The sequence below is a fragment of the Quercus robur genome, chromosome 3 (genome assembly GCF_932294415.1).
Source record: "Quercus robur chromosome 3, dhQueRobu3.1, whole genome shotgun sequence".
Taxonomy (NCBI): Eukaryota; Viridiplantae; Streptophyta; class Magnoliopsida; order Fagales; family Fagaceae; genus Quercus; species Quercus robur.
In genome coordinates this window covers 13,481,685-13,493,003 of record NC_065536.1, presented here as the reverse complement: position 1 = coordinate 13,493,003, position 11,319 = coordinate 13,481,685, and the positions used below count along the sequence as shown (strand labels likewise).

Here is an 11,319-nt window from a genome sequence, read left to right as displayed (position 1 = left end):
TAGGTCATTATTATCAAATCAAAACACCAACTGATTTTTTAATATATAGGCTAAGAAGCTAGAATGCCAAGAAATTTTTTTTTTTTTTTTAAAAGAAGAAATTATTCCACTTACCCAGTATAACCACATTGCCAAAATTAAAGCTGGGAGCTCCACTTACCCAGTATAACCACATTGCCAAAATTAAAGGCAAGAGAGTCCCATGTGGAGAGTGAGAATGAACTGAGCATTGTCAAATATCAAGATCATGGAATTTTGTGATAAGTGTTGCATGCTAACAAGCGTATAAAATCAATGACAAGTTCTCTTGGTTTATTTGAGTTGAAAACTTATAGGCCAGCTCCATCAAGTCAAATATATACTATCTAAGACTGCAAATCCTGCTGCGACACCACCTTCATCCGATGAAGATATCTTTGTCCGCATCAAGAAACCACACTGGTCATTCATGATCACCTTGTCCTTGTTCCTGCACATTCCAGCCCAAGTCTATTAGTACTTTGCAATCGAGAAATGTGTGAAAAATATGCAGCAGGTAGTGGTTGCTTGGTATGTTACAAATAATGGAGTTAAGAAATTTGTTTCACAAAACGCATTTGTACAATATCAAGTGACAGAAACTTGTGCCTCTTAACACATTCCTATATGCCTTTTTTTGGGGGAGGGGAGGGGGGATGCTTGGGGAAACTTCCATTGCATAACTAGCAAGCTAACGTACCTCAAGTAAGCACCATAGATCCCAAGTTCTGATATGGCATGGTCTTTATGACAAATGCCATCACGCATCAAAAATGTGGGGAAAACAGTTGGGAATATCCTTTGCATTAGAATGTAAGCTGCATTTCCATCGGTCCCTTCCTTCTGCAATCTTTGGAGGGTTTCCCTCACATCAACACCATAGATATTGTTACCTGAAGTACAATGGAAAAAAAAAAAATAATAAAAAAAAATAAAAAAATAATAATAATGTTATTAGTGACAAGAATAGCAAAGTGCAGTTCGAAAAGATATGAGACCTCCGCCTTCTCTTTGGGGTTTCATAACAAACAGCTCAGGCTTTTCAATTGCCTTTTCGACAATATCTGAGTCATCCAAACTCCACAAACCAGCAAAGCATTCCCGCAGTTTGGCAATGTCCTCTTTATTGTCAAGAAACCTGTTAATGCGAAGGACCAAAAGCTTAGGGAAATAATAATTGGAGCAAAGATGTTCAGCTATAATTATGAAAAGTAAGGTACCGATAATTTTCAGAAGTAAAATGCAAGAGTGAAATATAAGGTTATGTTTAGTAATAGTTTTTGTTTTCTATTTTCAAAAACTTTTTTTTTGAAATATAAATTAAAAAACAAATTCTTGTATTTTTGAAATCAAAAACATGTTTGGTTAGTTAAAATTAAAAAAAAAAAAAAAATTGAAGAAAAAAAATATGTTGTTACTCATTAAATGAGACAGATTCATTAAATTAAATGCGTTTTTTCATTGACTTTTGAAAATTAGAAATTAAAAATAGCATTTTGCATATTTTCAATTTCCTCTACAAATTAAGTTTTGAGAACAATTTTTGTTTTTTGTCCATTTTGAGTTTCCAAACAAGTTTTTTAGTCCCAAAAATAGTAAATTGTTTTTGAAAACAGAAAATAAAGGAGAAAAACAGTTACCAAACATACCCTAAATGTTTCTATCATTGTTTTAACAATTCTTCTAGCTATCAGTACCAATCTTTTTTGGAGATTGCTTCCAAACACATAATCCTGCTATACCTCTCAAGTACATTGGGTTTTGCAAGTTCTTGTTGAATCTTCTTGGTTCCTGCTAAATGATAAGATATTGATGGGCACTTGATGGCAGATGACTGCTCCATAAGTAGCCTAGCTCTCCATTCCTACAAATTGAGTAAGAATGAGTATGAAAAAAATCATATCATAGACATCAAATCCTGAGCTCAACCCATCTTTTAGCATTGAAGTATCAAAACATATTATTGGCTTGGTATAATGATATTCCAGCATATGGACATTGGCATTTCATGACTGTGAACCTTTTCTTTATTGGTAAAGTCACCTATGCAGCCAGTGAATTTTGAACTCATGACCTCACCTTCTATCAACACTTTTGAGAGGAGAAAGTGTCATTTGAGCCACGAGTCATTGGGTTTTATGGTAGTGAACCATTAGAAATGATTTAGCATGTAACCAGCAGAAAAAGCTCAAAAAGTTAGAAGTCATTGCCAGATTTAGAAATTATCCAAAGCTTTAATGATCTGTGTTATCCCCCCACCCCCAAAAAAAAAGATAAAAAAGAAATATCTTGGAAAAAGTTGAAGATAACTGCAAGACATTAAGTTTTAACTTAGTAACATTTTCAAATGCCAAGCCTTGTAGCTCAACTAGTTGGCACCTCTTGGTGTTTTCAAGAGAGACATTCAGGGTTCAAATCTCCCCACCCCCAACTATCAAATTATCCACACACCAAAATTTTTTTTTACAAAAAGTACATAAAAGAAACTGAACTACACAAATCTAATGAAGAAGTTGGGAATAGTTTGGTGCCTTTCTATATAATCTAAATTATAAATCATGGTCACTCAATTAAACAACACTACCCCCCCCCCCCCCCCCCCCGCCCCCCAAAAAAAAAGGAAAAAAAAAACCTTCACATATACTGTCATGCACACACTTAAATTTCCAGTAAAATCTCCCACTTATGGATATTAGGAAGGTTTACCATTCCCAACTCTGCATGAACTGATTCTTGAAAAATGATATTGGATATCCGCTCTCATGGTGTACAACCATTCACAGTCAAGTAGTTTTTTCTAGACTTTATAGAAAATATAAAGAGGCACAGGATTACCTGGCAGACATTGTTAATCTCAACAATGACAGGACAGATGTTTAAGTGACATTAAGGACGTAAAGATTGTCCATCAGCACCTAATATTTACTAGAACTACAGAACAAATGTATACATTTTCAAGGAAAAGAAAAGATTTTTCACTTTACAGAAATCTGATTCTGAGCAGCAGGAAAATAGAGCAAAAATGCTTACTGATTCTGAGGGATAATCATTTGGTGCATATCCAGCTCTAAAATAAACAACTGCAATTGCTTTGCCACCCCTGCAAGTGCAAAGCTTTTGTATATTAAATTCAGAAATATAACATAGTAAAGCATCAAATCTAGATAAGGAAAAATATTCCGAGTTGTAAGGCTACATACACAAGAAGTGTTCCATCCGGTAAAAGTTCTCCTTCTGCATCAATTTCTGCCAATGTTTTCCGAATAGTTTTAATGTTATGTGTGTTATAAAGTTAAGGAAGTTAAGTCTTTGCTGACTCTGGAAAAAAGCTTTCTTGCCAAAAAATTCTACATAATAAATAAAAATATATGGCAAATAATTTTCAAAAAAAAAAAAAAAAAAGGAAGGTCAAAAGGTAAACCAGTTTATTATAAAGTGCGCAAGATATTCTTAGCTTTTTATCAATATATAGGTTAAAAAAAAAAAAAAAACAATAGCTGACAAGTAGTTATGCTAAGTATGTACTTTTTACCCATATGCTATCTTAGAAGCACCATAAGTCTTTTACACATAATGGGAGTGTGTCATAGACACAAAAAGGATATCTTTCATTAAGAACGGCAGAAAGCCAATGTTGATCATACATGTTACGTTCTTCAGCCTGAACCACAAACATAACTATAGCCCTGTATAATTTTATTCACAGTAAAATATGTATTAAATCCCCCAGTGAATGCAGCAGCATAAAAGAAGCAGAGAAATCATCTTTTCAAATCTAACCTTGGGTTATTATATTCATTCCAGGCTTTAGCAAATGCCTCCACAAAGTGACTAACAGCCGAGTTGCTAGGAATCCTTTTAGAATCTAATCCAAGGTCTTCACCATGTTGATTAAGTAAGCTTCTGCAGAATGAACAGTTGACGTTGAAATACTTCTTGATCATTCTTTATTATTACATTTCCCAAATACGCATCAGAAGATATAAAAAAAAACACTAATTATGATCCAAAGGTTAATTTATAAATGATATCTCTAGCAGACCAAAGTGTTAGCATTATTGTACTAGGGCCAAAAAACAGGGAAACAACTGCAAACTGCTGAAGCAAATTGAAACAGGCAGGACAATAACCATGTCAAGATGGTGCTAACATAAATGAATGGCAAAGACATACTAGATAAGTCACATTGAAAATTCAGTTCTGAAGGGCTTTGTTTCATTATTCTAATTCCCATTCCATTACTGAAGGCTCAAGAGAATTTTCCTTGCTGAGGAACAGAGTCATTTAATTTGATCAAGATGGACCAGTACATAGTGTCTGCTTCATGGGTCACGGCCTTTTAACATAAAATAAGGAATCTAGAAAATCTTTGCAGCCACTTCAATGCAAGAAATCAAACTCAGCACACAAAATTTTCAAGAAATTCTCAAAAAAGATTATTCATATATAAAAAATCTTAAATAAGATTTGAGATGCAAATTCCACAAAATACTCAACCTTTGGAGCTCATTGACAAGACAACTGAGGCCAGGGAATGAAGATGAAATTGTATTCAGCTCTATTTGGAGGAGCAATTTCGTTTGTTCATCAAGCATATAATCTGAGCGATGTAAACCCAAGCGTATTTCCTATGTACACAATTAAAAAAAGATTAGTAACTTCCCCACAACTCAACAATAAAAATTACAGTACCCACTCTTTTACATCCAATAGTTGTCAAATTTTAAGAAAATGAAACTATGTGTAAGGGTTGTAGGGAATTACACAATACCATAATGATTCTGTTTTATCTTTCATCATTTTTATGAGCAGAGCATACCCTTCATTTAACAAAACATACAAGTAACTATCATTCAAAATGTATTTATTTATTAAAATAAAATCTTTTTTTTTTTGAATGATAGGTAAATTACACATGCGTCCAATGGGTTTCGAACCCACAAGTTCGCCAACCATCCTGATCTTAATGGTAGAAAAGTGCTATTTGAGGTAAATTCATTGGCTATTAAAAGAAAATCTCATTTACGTACCCTTAAACTTTATAAACAAGAATAAAAAAACACTCAAGTAAATGACCAAGTAGCTCTATAAAGATCAAAATAAAGCATCTCACAAGAATTTGAGTCCATATACCCTATCAATATACGCTTACCTCTTTCTTGTTAATCTCTAGCATCTTGGAATGAATATCTAAAAGTCTAGAGGTAAAAGAATCTGCTTTCTTAGTTCTGCAATGTGAAGGATAGAAGAGTAATATCAATTCACAAGTATCTTCAATCTCTTTAACCAATTGAGAGAAAATTGAAATTGAAGAAAAACAGAGGCAAGAAGTAGAAGTTATCAAGCTTAAAGGTAGATAGACAGAAAGCAATACAGCTGTAAAAGGAATTTTGTGAAATTGACATATATAAGCTTTAAGGAAACACATGTGATAAAGACAAGGACAAGCTAGAGTGGTGGTGAAACCATTTTATTAATATGCCATGCAGATACCAAGGACATAGTAGTGCAAAAAACATTGATGCCAATCATTAGAGGGAGAGAGAGAGAGAGAGAGAGAGAGAGAAAGAGAAGGGCTAGGTGGAAAGCATAGAAATGATTGGATGGACAGTAGACAACAACAACAAAAAAAGCATTAATCCCACCTTATTGGGATAGTGAGCACAATTGATATGAGCATGTTGACATGGAAGAGTGGCACAGAAAGAAAGTTAATGTTTAAATCTATATATATTTGCAAGAAGTTGGTGGTAATTCTCAACAGGAACGAGAAGAAAATGGTAGAGATGCTTCAAACTATGAGCCAACTTAATCAAGTCAGTGATTCAGCAATGGAAACCTAATAGGGTGAAATACTGGAACTTGTTTGGCAATACCCATGCCAAGTGGGTTGGATGATGCTTTGTTCAGTTCAATAAATTAAGCTGTTTGTTAATATTCATGCAATCGCATACATAATAATAATTGGACCGTGTGTTTGTGTGTAGGAGAGAGAGAAAGAGAGTACCTGGACAATGAGTCCTGTAGAAATTTTCCATCCAAACTTACTCGATCAACAAGTTCACTGAATATAGGGGCCAACTCACACGCTTGAGTCCAATGACTTTCTGGGAATGGCACGGGCAATAAGGCAAATGGAGCATGTACCAAGCCTACACCAGGCACTTTTCCTGATCTCTGTAATTTGAGGCACCCAAACATCAAATTCTAGTCTATATGGACAACATAAAGGGCATAATCTCCTACATTGTGTGTCAAAGCCTATACCATCACCATCCCAAAAGAAAGAAGAAAATCAAACTTAATCTTCTTTGCTAGGCTACCAACAACTTAATATCAATTCCTAATCAGAACAATTAAGATGTAGCTCTCTAGCTTTTTATGAAAATTATTATAAACTCAGAATGTGAGCACCATACTATCAGGCTCATACGAAAATCTATACATTTTACATTATGCTTTTGATTCACATGAAACTAAAATGAACAATACCCAATCATCAATATATTTAGTAGATGCTGAACCAAGTTGATATTCTCATTTTTTTTAAAAGAAACTACAACATAAATATATATATATATATATATATATAATTTATAATAGATATGAAACTTATATTAAACAACCAGAGGGACAGCAAACCAATCTAAAACAACCAAAAGAAAATACCTTAAACGCCACAAAAAGTTAACAAGAAAGAGAGAAATTCAAAAGGATCATCCTTTATGTCCACTGACCTGAGCAGACTTGTCACCAACAACAAGGCCATGGAGAGAGCTCCAAACAAGAGAATCATAAACCATCTCCTGAATCAAATCCTGATCAATACCATGATAATCAAACATGGGCGGTTGTTTTCTCAAACACCCCTCTTCCTGAGTCTCCACCTCCTCAACTTTCCCACACTTCACAGCCAAACCTGAACAAGGAAAAGAGGTCTGTGCCATGGTTTTTATTGGTTTTGCCAAATGGGTATTGAAGATTTTGTTTGTTGGGTACAAAAATGTGTTGAACTTTGATTCAAGATTGGATTTTGATGACGCTTTTGTGGTGATAGTAGGAAAGGAGAAAAGGGTCTGAGAGGAAAAAGTGAGGGAGTGAGTGGAGCAAGAGGAATAAGCAGCACCCATGAATTTGCTTTCGGAGTATTTGTGCTTGTTTTGACCCAAATTGATTTTGGGCTAACATTTACTTTGATTGATTGTGGCGTTGCTGAGAAGTACGTGTACCTAATGAAACATTAGGAATGTTTTTTTTAATTCACTTTTTTTTAGAGAGGCATTTGTTATTCGTGGAAAGAGAGATCAAAAAGAATACAAACACAAGAGATTCTCAGGATTCGAATCCTGTAAAAATAACGTCGGGGAAAATATGAAAGGAAAATCTGTTGCAAATTTAAGAATTTGTTAAGAATATGATTGAGAAAACAAGGCGAAAATGGGTAATTACCCATAAAAATGTAACTATTCAGTTAGTTGGCCCGGTTTTGAAAGAAATTGGGAATCTAGCAACTCGAGCCTCAGAGGCTCGATTTTGGCCCTCTAAATCGAGCCAAAATCGAGCCTTTGAGACTCGGTTTACGTATGTTGACAAAGTTTGACGTGGCAAAGGAGTCTACGTGGAACTCGAGTTTCTAAGACTCGAGTTCCACGTAGATAAAACTCGAGTTTCTGAAACTCGGTTTACATTTAGTAAACCGAGTGTCAAAGACTCGAGTTTTAGCAACATAATTTTGTGGCTTGAAACTCGAGTCTCTGAGACTCGGTTTACTAAAATTGAAACCGAGTCTTAGAGACTCGAGTTTCAAACCATTGTTTCCCCCTGCATTGGTCACGTCTGGAAGTCTAGTCATGTCAAGCTTTTTGTGCTCTGTGCTAGTCAACAGTCTGTGCTCTGTGCTACACTCTGTGCTGGTTATTTACTTGTGCTCTGTGCTGGTTATTTACTTGTGCTCTGTGCTAGTCAACAGTCTTTGTTGCTTCGTACACTTTAATTTGAGTACGTTGCTGAAGTGCTTTGTCTGTTTTGAAACATATTCAAAAAATATATTAGACTAGAGCACAAGCACCAAAACTTCTCTCAGACTATTATGAATCAATTTTGTCTGTTTAGGAACGTACTCAATGAGCTTTTGACTAACAGTAAAAAACTCTCACACCTTCAACAACTTGAATCACAAAACCTCAACAACTCTCACACCTTCAGAAACTTCAATCACAGAACCTCTCTTAAGAACTCTCACAGAAACTCAAACTCTCATACATATTTAGCAGCAAAACATTGCTCCTCTCACTCTAATACAATCTCAGCAGTACATTTGCACATCATTATGTCAAGTAAGGGTCTCCTCACTCTCTAATTAGTTGTTTAGTGTATATAGCTGCTTTAAAAAGTGTTGCTTGCATTGTTTAGTGTATATGCCATTTCCTAATAAAATATTTGTTTGTATTAGCCAAATATATTTGTTTCCTGATAAGATATTTGTTTGTATTAAAATATGTATATTTGTTTCCTGATAAAAAATACGTATATATATTTATATTTATATTTATACAACTATATAATTAAATATTTATATATACATATTTTTATTTATATATTTATAAAACTATATAATTAAATAATTAAATATTTATATAAATATATTTTTATTTTTATATTTATACAACTATATATATAAATACTTATATAAATATATTTATATAAATATATAAATATTTAATTATAGAGTTGTATAAATAGGCTAAATATAAATATTTTTATATAAATATTTTTTTATATTTATATATGTATATATATTTATATAAATATATATATATATATATATATTAAATTAGATGATATGTCTAATTTGATTGATCATGATTATATTCACATTAGCGTTTTTTTTTTTTTGTCTGATGAACCTTGCTCTATGTTATTTCATCAATAGTAGTGTAATAGGGTATGGCATTAATTTAAAATTACTTGAATGATGTTGTTACATAATTGCACTCATTCATTTGCACATCCTGATGACTTTTGTTGTTTGGTTTGATATTTTTAATTATATTTTTGTTAGAGCTGAGTTTGAATTGTGTAATGGGGGTGAGTTTTGTCTTTAGCTTTTTTATTTGTTTGAGTATGAAATTATAATGATTGAGTGTGTTTGTATGTGATGTGGGGTGAGTATATGCAATTGTTACACTTTTAGAAGTTGTGATTCTTGTACTTTGAGTAGATAGAAAAGGTTTTGTAATTGATGTTAAATGAAAGAGATCAAATATGTCACTAACATAAATTTACTTGGCTCTCTAATAGGTTCACAATCTTTGAAGAATATTGACATAAATGTATACTTCGGTGGACCCCTTTACAATCCTGAAGGGATTGACGGATTCCCATTTAGAGGGGAGGGTATCGAATGCTACTACATGATGTTACGTCGTAAGTTGAAGACGTTGACTGATTTGAAGAGGAAAATAATGGACGAATTGAAATTAAACCCTGCTTGGTATGACATCAAGATTATTTATCGTTGCCCACAAGAAGTCCTTCATGAACGGATAAATTACGGGTATATGGCGATTAAAGAAGATAAACATGTAAAGATGATGTTTAATAGGATCCAGAAAATGCCCCAAGTAAATGCTGCTGAGTTGTATGTAAGTTTGGAGGCGAGTGTAGACAACAGTACTGAGGTGGTGCAAGAAACATCTACGGCTTTACAATTTACAGCCCTAGATGATGGATGCACTACAATGGGAGGGTATGCAATGGGAGGTTATACGCTCCCATCTCAAGATTATGTTGCGAATACTGGTGAAACCCTCTACTCTCAAGAGACACATTTAGAGGAGGAAGACGAAGACGAAAATCATGCTGCGAATGATAGTGAAAATAATGATGATATGGATCAGTACGAAGAGAGGATTGAGCAAGGTGACTTTGAGAACGATGTGGATGAGCATGAAGTCGTTCCTAATTTTGAAGAGGAAAATATGGAGTACCATGATGAAGGCGATGCAGATGATGATGATATTGGTGTCCAGCATGATACAGATACGACCACTGGCTACAGACCTCCTGCGGACTCATTCTACGCAAATACTTGGGAAGATATGGTTGATCCTTCACGTCTTCAGATACCATTTCTTTGTACTTGGCAAGATGGGATGCATTTTTGTAAAGGGTTGACTTTTGCAAATAAAGCTGTGGTGAAGCGTGCATTGATAATATACGCAGCAAAGGATAATAGAAATTTCTCCATCCAAAGGTCGAGCACAACTCAATTGTGCGCCGCATGCGTTGACGACAACTGCAAGTGGTACGTTGGGGCATACATGAAGCCTAAATTCAATGATCTGTGGATGGTCACGTCTTATGTGGGTCCACACAGTTGTATACCCTTTGGGCTGCGAAGAGACGGTAGAATGATGGATTCTAATTTTGTTGCATCAGAAATTGTGGGAAGATTGCGAAAAAAGCACACTACTACTGTTGATGAGCTTTGGGAGATCATACGTACTAAGTATGATCATGAGCTTTCTTACTATAAAGTATGGGACGCAAAACAAAAGGCAATTGCTAAGGATTTTGGAGATTGGGAGGAGTCTTACCAAAGGTTGCGAAAGTTGTTGTTGGCATACTTGGATCAGGATTCGGGTACCCAGTATAGCTATCACACCATACCTAAGCCATTAGAAGGTACTACGTTACTGCGCTATGTATATTGGGCATTCGCTCCATGCATTGCTGCATTCCAGTATTGCAGGCCAGTGATCAGTATTGATGGAACTCATTTATATGGTAAATACAAAGGGGTATTGATGATTGCAATGGCAACCGATGCTAATCAAAAGGTTTTGCCTATCGCCTTTGCTGTTGTGGACAAGGAGTCAGGGCCTAGTTGGGGGTGGTTTTTAGAGTGTCTCAGGACTTCGATAGAGCGTGTTATTGAAAACAAGGACATTTGCATTATTTCTAACCGACATAAAGGTATCAAATGCGCCATTCGAGAGTGGCCTAGAGGGCAAGACGGAAGAGAACGGGTATATCATCGATATTGCCTTCGACATGTTGCTAGCAACTTCAACACACATTTTGATAACCCGACTTTAAAGGCATTGGCCTTGAAAGCTGGATATGCGACTCATGATGCTAAATTTGTGTCCATAATGCAAACCATTAAGGAGGCCGAGATTAATTTACTGAGGGGTGTAGACCCTACTGATCGCCGGATTATACGTTATATGCCATACACATATCTAATGAGTGAGGATGTAGACAAATGGACCCAGTCACATGATGGTGGAAGACGTT

The 11,319-nt window shown here is 34.9% G+C and overlaps 1 protein-coding gene across 1 annotated transcript; it reads right to left on the bottom strand.

Annotated features, from left to right (window-relative positions):
* Positions 1-223: 223 nt before the first annotated feature.
* On the bottom strand, positions 224-7,384 carry LOC126717157 (glutathione synthetase, chloroplastic). Its single transcript, XM_050418550.1, has 12 exons — positions 6,756-7,384; positions 6,026-6,195; positions 5,171-5,246; positions 4,516-4,646; positions 3,799-3,921; positions 3,624-3,704; positions 3,219-3,299; positions 3,049-3,118; positions 1,761-1,882; positions 1,017-1,156; positions 719-911; positions 224-469 (listed from the first exon to the last, which is right to left on the bottom strand). The coding sequence occupies exons 1-12, from the start codon at positions 7,146-7,148 to the stop codon at positions 346-348; spliced, it is 1,704 nt and encodes a 567-aa protein (XP_050274507.1). The 5' UTR covers positions 7,149-7,384; the 3' UTR covers positions 224-345.
* Between the last annotated feature and the right edge of the window lie 3,935 nt (positions 7,385-11,319).